This window comes from Eptatretus burgeri, chromosome 16 (genome assembly GCF_056783735.1).
Source record: "Eptatretus burgeri isolate ZD-2024b chromosome 16, Ebu_testis_v1, whole genome shotgun sequence".
NCBI lineage: Eukaryota > Metazoa > Chordata > Myxini > Myxiniformes > Myxinidae > Eptatretus > Eptatretus burgeri.
The window spans coordinates 40,164,370-40,185,337 of NC_140976.1; the positions used below are offsets into that span (position 1 = coordinate 40,164,370).

Here is a 20,968-nt window from a genome sequence, read left to right on the forward strand (position 1 = left end):
AGGTGCAGTACCATAAATTCTGAAACAATCCGTATATTTCGTTCTTGAAAGTGCCACGATTCATCAAAAGGATCTTGCAAATTAGTGGCAGCCAGAGGGAACACTTCAAGAGAAATGGCACATTCCACAATGCCCAAATTCCTATAAAATCTTTGGAACCTCCAAAAAATCCTTTTGAGCCACACGCATTCTGTTCGGAACCCACTTCTGGTGAAACTATTGAAATCCAGACTCAGTGTTCACCTCGACTATGGAACTAATCTCCTCAGTCTAGAATTATCAGTGATACTCTTCATGGTGGTTGTAACCCCGCACCCCCCCCTCACCCCACCCCAACCCCAACACAAGACAGGAGCCAAATATTCCCCACTCTTCCCTGCTGCCTGGATTTATCAGGGAAGCATGGCCACAGGAGCACCGATCGGTCCAAATGAACCGGCCCACTCCCTTCTGTGTCTGTATGGTGCACGCACACACACAATCCTGGAAGTGGGGGATCCCTGGGTCGCTCCTTGGAGATTGATAGTCTGCCTCTGGGCTTCACAACAACAACCTCCTCAGTCTGTTCAATCACATTCATCCCTCGAGGGCTTCAGCTTCAGGATGGTTGTTCACCACCACTACTACCACCACCACAACCATCACCTCAGGGTAATCACTCCCAGCCCACCCATATTCTTTTCTACTCTTTTTTTTTTTTTCTACTCATGACATCAGCACCATGAACAACCTTCCCCAAACCCAAGCCTTAATTTCAGGTTGTTGTTTTCTCCCCTCCCCCTCCGTCCACCTTTCCCTTTTTGTTCCATTGCTGGTTCGTCCCTGGTTTTCCCTTCCTCTTCCTTCTTGCAGTGTTTGAGCTTGTATCCAGCTTGTTCACCCCGTGATCCCTTCCCCCTCATCTTGCTCTCATTTTTGCCCTCACTCATTCTTCTGCCAAGTGCGTTGATCGTGTTCCAATCAACCCTACTGTTTGTGTGTTTTCACACTTTCCAATGTGGTCTGTTCTGTTATACATTCTAACTCTTCCACTCGTCTCAAATTTGCCAACAACAAAAAAAAATTATAAAAAGATCTTCATACAAAACCAAGACCAGAGAGTTGGTGTCAAAGCCACCCAATGCTCACCTGTTTATACATTTATCGTTTTTAAAAGACTAGTCTAATAATATTTTTTTTATAAAGCATTGCAGTGAAGTCTGATCCAAATAATTTTAAAGCAATATATGTATTTGTAATCAGTAAAAAAGTGTGGTAGATAAACACATTATAAAGGAAATAACTTGCACCAAAAACTTTAACATTTTCACGCTCACGCTCACGCCGGGGGTATCGCTATAACTCTCTGTTCTTCGAACAGGCGAGCTAAAAAAGGGGGGAGGGGGAGAGGGAATGTGCTAAAAATTGCAACAATCTTTATTTCACCTGTTTGTTCACAAAATAGTTAAGTACATGCTTACCTTCCAAAAGATCTGATGCAGACCCAAGACAGTACTCCATTATCATCTATAAAACAAACAAAGAAAGAATAATAAATTTAGCAAATCAAAATTTATGTAGAAAAAGGCAAAGGCAGATAAAAATGGTCATCAAAGGGGAATATTACACTATTAATGAACGTGTTGCAATTCAAAACAGACATGATATTCATTTATAACTTATTTCCGTTTTGAGCTGACCTTTTTTTATTCCTATGCACAGCCCTTTCCCCAGTGAAGTGCAAGTCACATGACCTTAGGAACATTTCCAATGTGTTCATGTGTTGCGTCGACACAGGCATACAAACATTTTTGTGGTGTTTTTTTAAACCCTAGATTACCATCTAAAATTATATTTATAAAAATCTGTTTGCATTACATAGTTTGCCAATTGAAGATCAGCACATATTTGTCATGACATTAGCTCAAAATTGACAAACTAGCTCCTTCACCTGGCTATTGCTATGGCTTATGTGTGTCATTCAATAAGCATCCTCAAATTGCTTTGTGAATAGAATGCCAAAATATTAAAATAACAAGAGCGCAAGTGAGCACAATATATGCCCGAACAAGAAGGTATATACAGAATTGTGCTACTACATGGAAAACAGCATCCTGGTTGCCATGGCAACCACTTTAGATGACGAACGTATATCGCAACACACTGTCTCCACAGTCTGTACCTATGTACCAAATATGAAACGTGAAAGTTGAAAACTTTGCGAGTTAGAGTGCGGAAAGGAACGGACGGACGGTATCACATAATACACACACACACACACACACACACACACACACACACACACACACACACACACACACACACACACACACACACACACACACACACACACACACACACACACACACACACACACACACACACACACACACGACGTATAAAAATCAATGGGTGAAATCAACAGGACGTTAATTTTGGTATGCTAATCACCATGGGAAGCAAGCAGACAGAAGCTGATGTTTCAGGCAATAACCCTTTGGCAGAAAAGAAAAGGCGTTAACCCTCTTTTAATCCAAGGGTTAATGGCCGAAACATCAGCTTCTTGATTTCAGCGGAGGTTAGTATGTACCTCAATGAACATACTGTCGATTTCATCCGATGTTGTACCGGTCTGTCGACCCAGGTCGACATGACCTTCACCAGCAAGACTTTCTTCATTCAACATTAGAGAATCAGGCGATTAGTAATTCACTTTCTATTAACATTGATGAGGTACGCACACTCACCTCTAAACGGTCTCACTTGCGTTTGAATCCAGACTCGGCTATAAACTGTCATCGCGGCATTTCAGTCAGGGTGATTCAACAATGTGTGTGCAGTCCCTTGAATGGACGTTAAACAGTTGTCCTATCTGCCAGCATTAGTTTGTGGACTTTAAAGATCCCACAGTGTCCTTCACAAAAAGTAAGCAAACCATCACCAGCACCATGAACAAATTCCAAATTCCTGCTCTAACTAGCAGAGGACATTGCATCAACAGCACAGCCACATCCTCAGCGAATGATGCTACCCCACAGCCTTGTGCTGCATAAGAAAGGAAGACTAATCAAAGAGTAAAGATGGAGCAATCAGAAGGAACCTGGATAGGATTAGGTTTCAGTTGCTACTCCTCGATCCACAAACTCATCCAGGCACAGCCAAGTGAGCCTCACAAAAAAAAAAGTTTTGGTAAGAATTCACTTCTCCTGAGACAGGTATCTAAAGAAAGAAATTAAGAGTAAACAACAAAAGAGGAAAATGAACGAAATAAAAGAAAAAGCAAGAATTAGAATGAATAAAGAGAAATGTGAAAAAGTAGAAAGTAGTGTGAAAGGAATAAAGATCAAAGATGTCCGGAAAAATCCGGATGGATAAAGATTTCAGCAATTATCCCTCCCCCACCCCCACCCCCCCCCCAAGGTTCAAACACAAGTACAAGGTACCAGAGGTCTATCAGCAGGGAGGCAAAGTCCACACAGCAGTCATCAGAACAAACCAGAATAAGCAGAGAAAAGATAGTCATCAGGAGGAACCTGAATAGGATTTGGGTTTCAGCAGAACAAACAATGAATAAGCACACCTACAAGCCCACCTACTCACCCATGCTGTGCTCTCTCTCAGGTAACACCCTTTATATTCAATGACATTTGGATGCTTCAGTTTGGTTAAAAACTTGACTTCTTTAATAATGTCCTGCCATTTCTGCAAGAGAAAAATAATCAGGCTGTTTACTCAACAATGAATACGTTCTTTTGTTTTTTTTTAATAAGCAGCTCTCAAAAGTATTCTTTGAAACAAAAACAATTCTAAAAATATAAAAATTAAAAAAAAAATGGATGATTAACAAAAGTACACCTTTTGAACACGGGTCCAGAAAAAGAAAAGTGGGGAACTGGAGAAATAAATTTTATTTTGGGTTGAGAAAGGTGGAGGGGGTTAGAGTGGGAAGGTGGGAGGGGTACACAACCAAGTACATTTTGATGTCTAAATGGTAATAGCACAAACTTCGAGGCAGAATAAGCAAGTGGTTCAATGACACGCTCAAACAGAAAGCTCAATGCAGTGAATAGTATGGGCTGGCAGGATGGCCTCGAGGTATGCACCATCGAGCCCAGCTATAAACTGTCATCTTGGTGTTTCGTATGTGGGGCAAGGAATCAATGTGTGTGTGTGTGTGCCATCCCTCAGAGGGACATTAAACTGAATACCCCCCTTCCCAGCATTAGTTGGTGGACGTTAAATATCTCAGGGTGTTCTTCACGAAGAGTAAACGAGCTATTACCGGCACCCTGAACAAATTACAAACTCCAACTCTAAGCTACAGGGGGTACTGCATCAGCAGCATAGCCACACCTCCCCCCTACCCCGCAACCCCCCAGCCAATGATGCTACTCACAAAACTAAGTAGTAAGCTATTCTATTTGCCTCAAGTTGATGAAATGACTTTCATACTTGTTGGGAACAAAGGGATTATTACAATGAAGAACAAGAAGTTACAAACCAAAAGCTCTGGAATGTTTAACAGCATTGTGGATACCAAGTGGAATTGGGAAATATATCCAAGAAGGTGGTGGTCCAGGAGGTATGCTTAGGCGTTTGAGTGTTGGTTTTGAAAATATGTTTATGCTTAGTCACAAATTAACATAATCACCACTTTTGAGACTCACAGCCGATCATAGGAAAATAAAAGGTTAAAAACTCATGCGAACAGCTCGGTGCAGTTTACCACCTCCTCATGTTAAGTGTCCAATGGGATTCTTGGCAAACAACCAAGGAAAATCAAATTAATAATCATCTGTTCCACGGCTTATTTTTGGCATTAAAAAAAACAAACAATAATCAGCATTTTGAATTATTAAAACTGCATATCAAAGATAAGGATAGCTGCATAGATTCATGGCTTTATATATATATGATGTGTGGGTTTGTGGTTAGGGTTAGCTTTTATTACCTCATTTGATTGTTTTCCATTGTATGACATTTTCTTAATTGCAACAACTTCGCTTGTGTGAACATTTCGTGCCTGCAAAAAAATAATAATAAATCAAATGTATAAATATACATAATCTAGTGTATATTCCACACAAATGGAATTGATAAATAGAAAATAAACAATTTTAAAAACAGACAAAATCAAAAGCCACTATGAAGAGGTTTTCATACCAAAAACAAAAGTTACATCAAAAGGTTCTGCCATCTCGACAATGCGCTCGAAACGTACGATAAAACTTGACCGATAAACCTGTTCCATGACGTACTCATACTGCTTCAATCAACAACATATTTGTTACCATAAACGAGATAAACATGCTTGAATCGCAACGAGATTTCTGCTTCTCCACTTACCTCAATATTTGGGTGTGACCATAATTGCTGTGTGTCCCGACACTGCAGTAAGGGGAGATATCTCTCCCGTATGTTTGCTTCATTTTAGAGACAATACCATTCAAACTTGGCCAGGGAGGACCTTGGTCCAATACACCCAGTCCCTTTTCTATTTTTGACTCAAGCTGCAACCCTCCCTCCAACCCCCACGTCAATTTTAAGGAATCGAAGGCGACACAAAAAAGAAAAAATGTTTTAGCTTGCCATTCTCTTGTAAGAGTCAATAAAGATTAAATGTAGTGCAAGTGTGCTTTCAAACAGCCTCTATAAAGAAGAATAGAACAAAGGGCAAAACAGCTGGGGTAAAGGTTTCACCAGGTAAAGGTTTCTGACTTGCAATGGCTCTGTAGTCAACCGTTCCAGACAGGAACAAGCAAAACACTTTAAGAAAGCCTCTACACTTTGAAGCAGGGAGATATTGCATTGATGTGGGGTCTCTTCAATTTTACAAGTCAAAGGTCAAAAAAAATGCAAGTGTTTGGTATGTCAAGCCATTATATTTTTACCAATGTGCACAGCACTTGCAAAAACATACCTCGTTAGTCACCACTGGAAAAATAAAAATAAAAAGTAAAAAACTGGCAGATATTGTCTGGTATTGACACTTCATTTCACTGTGGTCAAAGGTCCTGATATTGACACTTTTGGCTTGGCTATATATTTAAACCAATCCAGACAAGAAATGGCACAGCGATACCTTGACACAGACCGTTCAGACAAGCAGGTAAGTGTTGGTCCAGCGTATTCCTTTTGATTTCATGGTTCAAGTTGATGGAGGTTGGGGGATGGGGTGCGAGACATATTGCATTCGTTTGCCAATGTCTGATTCTAGTTTTGCATTACATTTGCATCAAAATCTACTTGCATGGTTTGGTTAAAGTAAAATAACTCCAACAGCATTGCAGATTGCACTTGCATTGAAGCAGAATTCAACGTAGCAGTCTTCCTCTGATGGCAAAATCTTGCATCAAATATCCCGAGTTTTAAAATGTCACCGTTGCAATTTAAATTTTGCATCTACAATGTTTTTTTTGTCATTTTGTTTTGTAAAAACAGCATGGTTGATGGGATGCATGTGCTGAGGGAGTTTGGAGTGGGTGAGTGGTGTCAAGAGCAAGAAAAGTCATTTTAACTTTGTACCAGAATGCTTAGAGAATGTCCACTCCAAGTCTGGGAGGTCAACAGTTCAAATCCTAGCTGAGTCATACCAACGACTTTAAAAACCTTTCTTGATGGTTAGCATTGAAAAGTATAAGAACACGGACAATCCCCATAGGCTGACATCCATTGAGAGAATGACATTCCTCCTTAGGAAATTCCACACTGAGTGTGGTGAGAAAGGCGGCACCATTGTTGTGACGTCGCTTGTACCCAGAGTGCCCCGGGTGGTGATGGCACTTAACCCAAGCTCAGTGGCTGTTTGCCTCATTTGACAGTCCTGTGTTGTGTTGTATGTACGTCGATGTGTGCGACGTTTATGTGGCAGCTCCACTACCAGCCTTCGATACTGTAAAACCAAAATAATAATAATAATAGTAATAAAACTGGAAAGGCACTTGGTGGAGCGCATACCTCCGCCACACAATGCCTGGTCCACAATAATATATCGGGCCCAATACATTTTTGAAATATCATGCTATATATTGTTTTTGGCGGCTTAGTGGTTAGGGTGGCGGCTTGGGATCCCAGGGTCCTGAGTTCAAGCCCTGTTGACTGCTGAATTAACACCAGGGGGTTGACTCAGCCTGTCATCCTTCCGAGGTCGGCGAAATGAGTACCAGTGTACTGGTCCCGGTGTATGCCCCGGTTAGAATAGGTGTACCATATCCCTGTGTGTCGTAAGAGGCGACCAGGGTTGGCGTCAGGAAGGGCATCCGGCCATAAAACATTGCCTCCAGAAAAAGCCCAACCCCTGCACAGCAGGGAAAAATGGCTGTAAAAACGGTCAAATATATATTGTTTTTGGCCCTCTCAATGGTGAAGAATTACTTTTAAAGTTAAATAATTATCGTATCCCGATTTGGATTCGGATCTTCACCAAAAATCGAATAAATTTGTCTTGGCCACCCAGCATGTCCACCAAGTTTCATCCGAATCAGTCCACAACTTTTTGAGATATTGTGCTAATTAGTTTAGCCAGCCTGGTGTTGGCTTAGTGGTTAGGGTAGTGGCTTGGGATCCTAGGGTCCCGAGTTCAAGCCCCGTTGGCCGCTGAATTAACATACACTAGGAGGTTGATTCAGCCTGTCATCCTTCCGGGGTCGGCAAAATGAGTACCAGTGTACTGGGAAGGGTGACACTGCATCAGCGGCATAGCTGCGTCCCAACCAATGATGCAACCAGCAGCCACAAGCAGCACTCGATAGAGAGAATTAGTTTAGCCCGATCCCTCAATGGTGAAGAATCACTTTTTAAAATTTTGGATCCATACCTAGACCTTCACCAAAATTTAATCAATTCTTCCTTTTCACACAAACACACAGCATGCCCACCAAGTTTCGTCCGAATCAGTCCTATATATAGTTTTCGGCCCCATCTCTCAATGGTAAAGAAGCACTTGAATTCTCGTTGTCGTATCCGGATCTAGATCTTCATCAAAATATAATCAGTTCGTCCTTGTCACACACCGAACCTGTCCACAAAATTTTATCCAGATCCGTCCAACCTTTGAGACATCCTGCACACAGACAGACAAATAAATGAAAAATCGTGCTGAGCACGACACTTGGCGAATTAGTTCACCTTTCCGTGTGGTGGTCCAAGCTGTAATGTCATGGAATGTGTGGTGTTTATTTGTTCGTACATTAATAAAATGAAGAGACGTCACAAATAACAATTATCAGGTGCGTGTTGTCATGGTAACGGCAGGTCAGGTCAGGTATGGGAGCATGTGCCAGAACAGCGCGTCGCTGCGTCCACTTTCCGGCGGTACTCCAGGGGCCTCGGTCTGGCCATCCCCCAGGCAGATGCCAGGCCCATCCCCATCTCCTTGAGATGATGGTCAACCTGCTGCAACCACGAGGCATGTGGTCGGCCCACTGGCCTCCTCCACTCATGAGACTCCCTCGCTGAGAGAATCTGGTGAGCAGGATCAGCGTCAGGAAAACGAGCCACATGTCCATACAGCCACAACTGACGCTCACTGACTATGCAGGTAACAAATCTCATCCGAGTCTCTCTCAGCAACAGCTCGTTGGACACAAAATCCAACCACCGATAGCCAAGAATTCTCCAAAGAGACCTGGTACCAAAGGAATTAAGTCTCCGTCTCAGATCCTTGGTCAGAGTCCAAGTCTCGCATCCATAGAGCAAGACTGGAAGTACCAAGGACCTGAAGACTCGGACTTTCGTCCTCCCGCACAGGTACCGGCAGCGCCACACCCCATGATCCAGTGAATCCATGACTCCCCAGGCCCAACCCAGATGTCTATTGACCTCTGACTCACAGCCAGCAGAGACATGACTATCACTGCCAAGGTAAGTGAATCTCTCCACAACCTCAACATCCTCACCACAAACAGACACAGACAGGACAGCAGCATCCAAGATGTCACCGAAAGCCTGGATCTTAGTTTTGACCCAAGAAACCCATAATCCCAGCAGCTCCGACTCCTCTTTCAGCACCTCGAGGGCCCCCAAAAGGATGTCTAAAGTCTCCGCAAAGATGACTGCATCATCTGCAAAATCAAGGTCCGAGATCTTGACATTCCAAACGATGCACCGCAGCTTGATCTCTCCGACATCCTCCCGAAAATCCAGTTCATACAAGTGCTGAAAAGTGTGGGGGCCAGTACACACCCCTGACGAACTCCATTAACAACTGGAAATAAGTCAGAGTTGGTACCACCACACTTCACAGCACTCTCAGTACCAGAGTAGAGTTCAGACATCAGATCGATCAGTTTTGGTGGCACCCCACGAAGAACAAGAATCCTCCAGAGGACATCCCGATTCACTGAATCAAACGCTTTACAGAGATCAACATAGGCTGCAAGCAGCCCCTGCCGAAACTCTCGTCTGCGTTCGGTGAGGACACGAAGGGCAAGGATACGGTCAATCGTTGACCTCTTTGGTGTAAAGCCTGACTGCTCTGGACGCTGGTGCTCAAGCAGATGGTGGCGAACCCTATCAAGAATTATCCGAGCAAAGACCTTGCCGGGCACTGAGAGCAGCGTCACCCCTCGGTAGTTGTTGCAGTCTTGGCGATCACCCTTCCCTTTCCAGAGAGGGACAACAAGGCCCCTCTTCCAGTCAGTTGGAATGATGCCTGTGTTCCAGGCAGAGCACAAAACTGCATGCAACGACACGAGTGCAGCATTTCCACCAGCCTTGAGAAGTTCAGCATGGATGCCACAGATCCCTGGAGCTTTGCCCCGTTTCAACTGGTTCACCGCAGCCCGTGTTTCCACAAGCGAAGGTGGACCACAGTTGATTTGAGGGTCAGCAACAGGGATTGTAACACCCTTGACGTCCAACTCGACAGCTGGGGGATCAGCCTGGTACAGCCGCTCAAAGTAACCGGCCCAGCGGGCCTTCACTTCAGACTCCTCTGTCAAGAGCCTACCACGCTCTGCTCGAACTGCAGTGATCCAAGGGATGGGCTTGGATGAACGCAATGCGCGAATTCCCCTGTAAGCGGGACGAGAATCACCTGTCCACAGGTGATGCTCTACCCCCTCACAGATTCCTCGCACAAAGGCCTCCTTGTCCACCCTCAGTGCACGTACAGTTTTATGCCTCAGCTCCCTGAACAGCTCAGCTCTGCCATTCAGCCTGGCCCTGCGACTCTGGTCAATGGTATCCAGTGTCCCTTGAGACAAAATTCTTCTTTGCCCTGCGGTGAGCTCCAAGATATCCACCGGCAACATCAAGGACGGTGGTCTTGAAGGCACTCCACAACTCTTCAGGACCCCCCAAAGCACCCAGACCCCCCAAGTGTCCACTCAGCCTGTTCACAAACTCCTCAGCTACTCTCTCATCCCTGAGCTTGCCAACATCCAGCCTAGGCTGGGATGGTACCATTCTCCAGGATTTAAGGTGCAGCTTTAGAGTTGCTACAACAAGCCTGTGGTCAGTATTGAGGAACTGAGCACTCCGGTAGACCCTGCAGTTCTGGAGCATCCTCCAACGACCATCAATGAAGACATGGTCAATCTCCTTTGCCACACCACCAGCGTTGGAATACCAAGTCCAGCGATGAGCTTGTGGGTGCTGAAACCATGAACCAGCCACCCTAAGTCCATGACTTCTTGCAAAGTCAAGGAACTTAGTGCTATTCTGGTTCATAGTTCCTGACCCATGGGGACCAACACGTCTCATAACCATCCCTATCAGTTCCAGTTGATGCATTGAAATCCCCCAAGACAAGAAGTGTATCTCGTCTGGGGCACTGATCAACCACAGACTCGAGCGTGGCGTAGAATGCATCCTTCATGGTGAGATCACTCGCCTCAGTCGGAGCATAAACAGAGACCAGGGAAATGACACCTTAGGAGTGACGAATCCTTAATCTCATAATACGCTCGTTGACCGGTGTTGCCTCAATTATCATTGGGGTCAGCTTATTGGACACAGCTACAGCAACTCCTTGGGTATGGTAACCATCAGAGCGACCAGACCAATAGTAGGTGTAACCACCCACCATTATCTCGCCACAATCCGGTCTCCGAACCTCAGAGAGAGCTGCAATCCCGATGTCCAAACGCTTGAGCTCAGATGATAACAAAGACAGATGAGCATCCTCTCTTAGGGATAGGACATTCCAGGCACCCACCCGAAGGGACCGCCTCAGGTTAACCCAAGTAGACCGCCGTCTGGTGGACGACACCTCAGCACCACTCCGACACACTCTCCCGCAATCTGACCCAGGGATATTACCCCGTGGTTTCCCTCCTATCATCAAAGATTGGGGGTCCCGAAGGCTGTGCCCCAATCTCGTCATCTGGTGAGCTGCCCTGCGAAGGGAAGCTGCACAGGAGGTACTCCCACGGAGTGGGTTTTCAGATTTTTTTGCGTTTTGCGGAATGAAGGGTTTTACGGTGGCCGGAGTGCAAATCCTGCCACCAACCTCCTCATAAAAAGTAACCCAACTGCAGGAGGACGTCCGCAGACACAGTTGAGCACTAGATATGGATGGCCGTTGGCTCACAATGAGCTCCTCCGCCCTTTGATTGAAAATCAATCAAATTTTCGAACCTTATGTGTTATAACCTTATGTGTTAATTTCAAACGTTATGTGTAACGGCAGCAGATTGAAAATTTTCACAACTCATTTAAAGCCACCATGTGACATTCAACAACTTATCATCGGTGCTTGTTGCCTTCATTCTGATCGTAGAAAATATTTGAAAATACCGAGGAACATTGCTTTTCAACCAGCTTTACGATCCCGTTATCAGGTTTGAAATATGTTGTAAAACAAAAATGCCTTTTATATGTGTGTTTTTCACGTTTTGGGTGACCCTGACCTTGAGTCAATTTCGATCAAACTTTGTACACATGTTAATATTACATGCATAAATAGACAGTACAAGTTTCAATATAATAAGTGCAAAACTGAGAAATAGCCATGTGTAATTCACAAAATTACCCATTGGTTTATAATGGGCAATAATATAAGGTGATGCAGAATCCAGATCCTGATCTTGAACATCACCAAAAGTCACATGTCTTTTTGCACTGTGGATTTCTATCAGCTGTTAAAAATTTCATCCAAATCGGTTAAGAATTGTGACCTGTAGAACGAATAGAATAATTTTTAAATCACGCCAATAGCTAAAAACTTTGACGTCATACGCTTGCGAAAACTGTGCATAATTTGTACAAACATGCATTTTAAAACATTTAGATATTCCATTGAAGTTTGTTTTGGCGTCAACAGGAAGTCGCTGCGACTTCCGGTTACTGAGTTATGTTCAAAAGCTTGTTTTCACCTTTTTTTGACGTAACGTCATGACGTTAAGTGCGATTATGACGTGATTTGATCCCAGACTATTTCAGCAAGATTGGCTATCACGTGTTAAAATTTGAGAACAATTGTTTCAGTAGTTTCGGCTGCACACCAGCATAAATATTTTTTTTAAATGACGTCAATAGGCAAAACTTTGACGTCATATGCTTGTGAAAACTATGCGTAATTTGTAACAAGATGCATTTTGTAATCATTTAGATATTTGAATGAAGTTTAATTTGGCGTCAACCGGAAGTCGCGACGACTTCCGGTCACTGAGTTATGTCCAAAAATGTGTTTTCATGTTGTGTGATGTCACGTCGCGACGTTTAGTCCGATTAAGATGGGGTTTGGACGCGGACCGTCTCAGGTGGATTGCCTATCAAGTGTAAAAATTTAAGAACGACTGGTACAGCCGTTTGGGCTGTAGACGACCGGACAAACAAACAAACAAATGGAACAGACCAACATACTTGACAAAAATCGAAGATTTTGCCAAGTAACAAACAAACAAAGACAGACAAAGGGGTGAAACAACCTCCTTCACCTTCAGTGGTGAAGGTAAATAAATGGCAATGTGCACATTTCCCACATTTAAACTAACTTTGCAAAAACAAGAGAAGCCAATTTAAATGAAAACCTGTCATCACAAATGGAGGTTGAATTTTATTTAAAAGCTTTATGTGGATTAGAAACAAAATGATCGGAGCGCTAACGTTGTACGAGTTTATTTATGAGCAGTTATGACAGTCTACATGTTTCCATCCATACCAAACATAGATTTAATAAAATCTCTCCATAAAAACAAGCCTCTTGCAGTTTACATATACACAAATTTGCAATGGGTGGAGGGGGGGCAGGCTAGGTGGGGGTACAAAACAATACACTTCATAGCTTATAATGATATAATCCAAAGCTGTAATGAAGCTCTCGTTCACCCTCTCAATTTAATATCCCTTCTCCAGGCTCTTCCCACATTCACATAATCAGGTTTTGAATCTTTAAATAAACATTTTAATAAGATGGTCACAATTATTTTACAAGGAGGCTTCAAGTAGTTGCACATGCTGATCAAACGTCCAGGCTAATCATTGTAAAATGCATACTCAAAGCAATGTCGGAAGAGAAAACAGCCTGGCAGCATTCAAGCATGGTTTGTTATTATTATTATAATTTATAAAAAAAAAAAAAGAGTCATAATGGATATAGATCGCATGGACACCGTCAAATCTTCAAAGAATACAAATATATTTTGCCTTGAGAAAATACAAGATGAGTGACTGATTTTGAGGTGGTGAAGGTGACATCACATTGGACAATAATTTCAGGATATACAACTTTGCACAATGATAATGTAATCGAAAATACAGCACGTAGCAAAGCTGTATCATTTCACATTTTAACAAATCCGCTGCAGTCTGGGTAGAGCAATTGTGTGCAAAATTGGGATTTCACATTTTTATGCATTTCAATCTACAATGTCCAATGACAATGACCATAGGTTTTTCAAAAAGAGCACCAATTGATCATCAATGTACAATAACACCAGATCGATTTGTCATAGCTGCAAGCATCGGATCGAGTGGAAAGCCATACATCTGAAGAAGATATCACATGTTGATGAAAATTTGAGGTGCAGACCAAGAAAAAAACAAAATGTAAAAAGTCAAACAAAAGAAATTAAATTTTAAAAAAACAAGTCGAAAGACTATGGTTCACGAGCGGTATTTGACGATGTAGATTGTTTCAGAAGTCAAGGATGAGAATGTGATAATGTTTGACAAAGTTATAAAAATAATCAACATGATGTGGTATGAGTGACAGGTTATTAGCTGCAAAATGTCGAAAACCCGGTTTCTTTCAACAACTTTAAAAATTTTATCTTTGCATAACTTTAAAGGTCATAAAACAATGTTGTGGACATTAAAATAAGGAAACAGGAAACGTGCTGTAGCTTATTGGAGTTAGTTCGGCGAAGAAGGTCGAAAACCCGGTTTGATTCCCACAACTTTGAAAATTTGACCTTTGTGAACTTTAAAGGTCAAAGGTCAAGGATTATGACTTTTGGTGCAAAACTTCCTCTGGAACATTCCAGGAACAATATAATGTCATATAGGCTATATGGCATTTCACACTCCTCGGATTATCCATACTTTGATGAAATCAGCGTAAAAACAAACTTGAAGGGGGTGCCACGGGCAAGGTGTTCAAGATAGAAAAAAATGGTTTCAAGACTTTGTGGGGAATGACCTCAAGATTATGCACAAAAAATATTATCATCCTAGCTCTCAAAGTGTGGGCGGTCGTCTGATTTTTATGTCAAAATTCGAAATTTTCTAAGTTCGTGACCTTGTGACGAAAAAAAAAAAAAAAAAATATATATATATATATATATATATATATATATATATATATATATATATATATATATATATATATATATATATATATATATATATATATATATATATATAGCGAGCTCCGTGGGGCTATGCAGGTGCCATTGGGCTAACCAAATACCGAAACCCGTCAGATTCGACAAAACCCCAAGGAGAAGATGCAAATTGAAATCGGCTACCCCCGAAAAACACGTGTTTTTTGGGCGTGGCTCCACCCATAATGGGCGGACCACGCCCATTTTCAGGAAAATAAAACTAGATCATGATATAAACCTCCCACCAAAATTTCATCAGGATCGGATCAAAACCCACGGAGCTATGCTCGGGACAGACAGACAGACAGAGACAGACAGACATAACGAATATCGTGGTCACTTATATTTTTCGTGAACCAATACCTGACTTTAAAGGCAAATTCAAAGAGCTCAGAATGGGAAGAAGCAACCAAAACAATCTAGACACGGGAGGAAGCAATGCTTTATCAACACGAACTAACAAATGTCCATATACCTCTCTATCCCCAATGCTTCAAGGTACACATCCAATTCCAGTTGAATCTTATCTGTAATTTCTGTTGACACTAACTTTCCAGGAAGAACATTCCATACATTTACTACTCTCCAATTGAAAGACCCCTACCTTACTACTGTCCTAACTTTTCACTTAGGCCCCTCATCCAATTACTGTAGATTCCTTTTGGGGAGAGAAAAAAAAATTCTGGATATATTTTGTCTGTGCCCATCATCATCTTAATCTCCATCACATCTCACATATTCACTTCCTTTCTCATGTATAAAGTCACATTTCCTTCAGCCGCTCCTCATAGCGAAGTCGAGCTCGGCCTGAAATCAACTGAGTCGCTTTACACTGAACTGTCTTTATATCAGCAACGTCCTTCCTTAGTTGTGGTGGCCAAAACTGATGATGATATTCTAAATGATGTCTTACTAAATTCCTGTGCAGTGTTAAAACCACCTCTTGATTTAAAATTTATCCCCCTACAAATACAACCAAAAACGATTTGTTTTGTGTTACCTCCAGCTGCCTGGTACTGTGCCACCTGTTCAGCCCTCCATCCCATCCCAATATTCTTCCCTTGTGCAATAATTATCAAAATATTGGATCAACCTAAATAGTTAAAAAGTAACAAATTAAATGTTGCATTTCATAAAATGTATACCGTTTCATTGTAGGCAACTTGGTTGCTGATAAGCTGTTCAAAGTAGTACGCAAGATTCAACTTGGATAAGCAAGAAAGAGAGGAGGGGAAAAAAACCAGGGTATTTACACCATGTAAATGTAACAAGTATTACTATTAACAAAACTAGAACGGCACTCAGTATGGCACATATAATACCTCCACCAGACTGAGTAATTTATGTTTTGTATCCTGAAAGGCCAAAACTGGATCCGGACCTGAACCAAAATTGAATCGGCTTGTTCCCGTCACCGAATCAACTCGTCCACATGGTTTTTTCATAATCTGTCCATAACTTTTTGAAATGTCATGCTACATATCATTTTGGCCCCATCTAACAAGGGTGAAGAATCACTTAATAATAAAACAAGTGAAATCCTTCAATACAGCGCGTGTGGTGAAGCAAATGAGTACACTAATGTTAAAATATGCAATTTATGCTTTTCAGTTGAAAAACAATTAAAAAGCGTACTTAATATTTGAAATGTAAAAATCTTGTTATTATTGTGATAAGTATATATATATATATATATATATATATATATATATATATATATATATATATATATATATATATATATATATATATATATATATATATATACACACACATATCAGAAGGAATGAAATAGTTTGATACAGCGTGGCAGGGAGCCATAAAAGAATGATGTAAAATAAGAAGAACTTAGCTTTCAGTGTTTGGCACAAAATGCCATGGTGGGCGGAAATGACGTCTTTTGTTCGTTCGTTCATGAGAGGGGAGCGTTTGTTTTTTTTTTCCGTCAAGCAAGAAATTCAAGGGTTTTCACATATATAACACATAAGGTTCACAAATTTCCATTGAAATACTCGGGTATTTCCATCAATTGTCGCCATTTCCGTCTAGGTTATGCACTGCCATCTACCGGACGGCCGTCATTGGCTCACTTGAGGCACGTGGGGGGGACACCGGGGACATTTCAAACTCGGTGCAATTGTATACAGCGCACGCGCTGCAATAAAAATTAAAAAATAAAAAATAAAAACTTATCTGGATTTTCACCATAGTTTTTAGGCCAATCACTCAATGGTGAAGAATAACTTTTTAAAAATTCTTAAAAAAATCTATCGCATCCAGATCCACCAAAATCTAATCATTTCGTCCATGTTACACACCCAACCTCCACCAAATTTTGTATGAATTCGTCCACAACATTTTGAGATATCCTGCTGAAGACAAACAAACAAACAAACAAACAAAAACAGACAGGGGTAAAAACATTACCTCTGTCCACCTTTGGTTCCCATCGTGTGCTGCCATTTTGGCTGCTGGTTGAATCATTGGTTAGGGGCGTGGCTATGCCGCTGGTGTCGTGCCTCTATTACCAGTATACTGGTGCTCATTTTGCCGAGCTTGGAAGGATGACAGGCTGAGTCAACCCTCTGGTGTTAATTCAGTGGAAACGGGGCTCGAACTCAGGACACTAGGATTCCAAGCCACCAACCTAACCGCCAAGCCAACACCAGGCTTTCCACTTTCGGTGACTGAGGTAATTCGAGAAATGAAATAAAGGTGGTAAATCAAAAGATTAAATATACCATCAGAGATGGGGAATCCCCTGTCATTGAATGAAAAAGGTCATACATATTCCAGATAATGAGGGAGGTGAATTAGAAACAAGACACCATTTGGTCATCATCTCGAAAAAGTTCCCCAGGGGTGAGGAACGTAGTAACCAAAAATAATTGAAATCAGATAAGCGGTTTTCCATTTATTACAAAAAACATTTCAACATGGCCGCCCCAGTCAGCCATCTTAGATCCGGCCACGCCCAAAATCAATAGGGTTCTTCCTTTTCAGGTGGTACATATGTGACCCAAATTTCAAATCGATATGGCGAACAGTTTATGAGTTATCGCACTCAGCTATAAATGTTGACGCCCGGACGGACAGCCGGACGACCCGGGTGACAACAATATACCCCTTCTACCACGCGGCGGGGGATAATAATTGTGAAACACTGCAGAGAGCAATGACTTTGGAATTTTGGTATCTATCTATAATTCCAGCAATCTCTGTGTGTCTGTCTGTCTGTGATCACCGTTTCTCGACGACCGCCGGTCCGATCTCATTGAAACTTGCCAGGAATATTGCCGGGGACCCGTGGATGTGCCTTTGAGGGTTGATATCGATCGGACGAGCGGTTCCCAAGTTACGGCCATTTATCTGTCGACCAATGACAAGACATGGTGCTATGACATCACAATTAATGTTTATTACTTACGAAATCTAAAGATTTCGTAAGTATATTGATGCCTTCCGTTTCTGTTTGTTTGTTTGTTTGTTTGTTTGTAGGCACGATAACTTGAGAACGGAAGAAGCTACCAATGTCAAATTACACCACGTGATTCAGGAGGGTGATGGCTAGTGCCGATTCGATTTTGGTCAAAATTGGTCAAAGGTCAAGGTCACGGTGAGGTCAAATATTCGATTTTTGATGGTTTGGTACAGAATCATCGTAGAAACTTCTGGTTTGTGTCGCTACCTTCTCAAGAGACAGCTTTTATGAGACAAGGTCAGAGGTCAAGTTGACGATTTCGTAAGTACCAGTCTATGACTGCTTGTTTATTTATTCTTTTTTTTTTTTTTTTTGCACGATCGACAGTCCAATCCGATTGAAACTTGCCAGGAATATTGCCGGGGCCCCGCAGATGTGCTTTTAGGTTTGATATTAATCGGACGAGCGGTTCCCAAGTTACGGCCATTTATCTGTCGACCAATGACAGGACACGGTGCTATGACGTCACAATTAATGTTTATTTATTATTTCTTTTGCACGATTGAAACTTGCCAGGAATATTACTGGGGACCCTCGGATGAGAGAGAGAGAGAGAGAGAGAGAGAGAGAGAGAGAGAGAGAGAGAGAGAGAGAGAGAGAGAGAGAGAGAGAGAGAGAGAGAGAGAGAGAGAGAGACTGCACATACTGGCACACACCTACGGGCACACACCTACGGGCCAGACCTAGTATATATTAATTGTTGGAAAGAGTACAATTTTTTTTTGGCCATGAGTCTTCTTGCGTATGGCAGCTTGGCTGCCGGGTAGTTATCATTTTGTTGGGGCGAGACTTTGCCGCTGATACTGTGCCCCTATACCTGTACACTGGTACTCATTTCTCCAACCTCAGAAGGATGACAGGCTGAGTCAATCCTTCCCGGTGTCAATTCAGCGGCAAACGGGGCTCAAACTCAAAACCCAAAGATCCCAAGCCAGAGCTACCATAATCACCAAGCAAACACCAGGCTTGGGCCATGAATGATTCACCAACAATAGTACCAGCTGATAAATCTTAGGCCTTGCACTTACACACCATTTGCATAAAATGATCGGCAAGTGGACTTCGATCATTTTTGGTTATGGACTGACTGATTGCAAATGCAAACAGCATGCCAAAGGTTGCAAGTACAGTATCACAGAAGCATTCAAGACCGAAAAAAAAAAAAAACAACTGGAAGGGTAGTGCACGTATCCTTAAAACTCTGAAAACAAAATGCAGACAAATTGTTAAGTGTAAAACCAAAATGCTTCAAAATCAAGATCCTATTCAATGATTAAGGCATTCTTCAACTCCCACAACATTAGACTCCCTCATCTACTCCACCAATGGAATACAAGAAAACAAAGGCAAGTGGTTAACTGCAGAACACACTGCACACTCACAAAATAGACGGCTCCAAAACTTCCATGACCAATTTCTTTGAGATCGCAGAATAACTTTTCAGGATCCTCTTTGCAAAACAATTCTGCGATTTCTGGGTCTCTCAAACTGCCTGCGCGAGCACTTGATGGCATCTCTTCTACAGATGTGGAAGGGGTGTCACAGTTCAAAAACAATTATTAAATTAGGTGAAACAAGGAACAAAAAAAGGCAGATAATGTCTTACATTCAACTTTGAAAATGAAGTAACGACATTTTCCGACAGGCAAAAAAAAAAAAAAACATTCCATCATAGCAGTCGTAAAAACATGCAATTTGATAACAAAGATCAATGGTACAGACGTACAATGTACAAAGGTCAACCACTACTCCAACTACAATTTTAAATGCCCCAATTATTCCTGCCTTCTTGTGGGGTGGGCCAGGCTTATCACGGGCCAGCTGGGCAGGCCGGACAGTCAACAGAGGGTAATATAGAGAGAAATTTTGCAATTTGTTTAGGATAGTGGTGATAATTCACCAACTCTTCACAAAAAAAATGCCGTGGGATATTTTATGTCATACGACTAACACAGACAGACAGATATGACACCGAGCTTAATATCTGTCCATTCAATCAAGGACAAAGGCCTTGTAGGCTGCGAGTCGCTCTGACATTTCAAAGAATTGTCTTTTGAACCACAAAGAATGCCCAGTCTATAGCTGACCTTGGAGGCTGGTGCAGAAGTCATGGTTGATGGTGAGGTCAATAAGTTCAACATACTAAAGCTCTTGCAGTAGCTGACCATAGAAATAGATATCATTTAACGATCGTTCTCGAGCACCACTGAAAGTGAGATTCGGCAGCATTAAAACAAATGTTACATCTACGAAAGCAGCATGTGATCAATTCCAGTTAAGCAGAGTCACGCAAGTAGCATCTGCCCATCACTCCATGACAATGTGGAGTCATCCATAAAAAGGAAGAAGGGTTTCCAGATCACCAGAGGGGTCAGTTATGTAGATGATGAAGAAGAGACAGAGACAGATCCATTGACAAAGTCTGGACTGCAGGTGTGAAGGAAGTCAGAAAGCCAGGTATGGTGGTGACCTTTGCAAGTAGTGTATGATGCCAGACTGTGTTGAATTCCAGAGATGTGTCTCGGGAGATGGTTTAACAATTGTTTGAATTTTGGGCTTCCAACCATTGCAAAGAGAGCAGTAGCACCATGTGCAGAGTTGAGTGAATAGGTTGGAATCAAAACTGATGGTCAACAATCAGATCAGGCTGAAAAAAAAATTAAAATAAAAAAAATAAAATAAAAGAAAATTTTCATTGAATTTAAAAGAAATGAAAAAAAGAAAAGAAAAGATGACCTCA

General features: G+C 41.9%; 1 protein-coding gene across 2 annotated transcripts in view; it reads right to left on the reverse strand.

Moving 5' to 3' along the window:
- Nucleotides 1-20,968, reverse strand: part of LOC147010912 (serine/threonine-protein kinase TAO1-like) — a 59,300-nt gene that overhangs the window by 35,895 nt on the left and 2,437 nt on the right. For both annotated transcript variants that reach the window (XM_085859685.1, XM_085859686.1), the window contains exons 2-5: nt 19,611-19,747; nt 4,931-5,002; nt 3,580-3,681; nt 1,461-1,506 (exon numbers count right to left, since the gene is read on the reverse strand). In XM_085859685.1, the coding sequence (XP_085715811.1) occupies nt 1,461-1,506; nt 3,580-3,681; nt 4,931-5,002; nt 19,611-19,742 (352 nt within the window). In that variant the 5' untranslated portion in view covers nt 19,743-19,747. The remainder of the gene's footprint in view (nt 1-1,460; nt 1,507-3,579; nt 3,682-4,930; nt 5,003-19,610; nt 19,748-20,968) is intronic.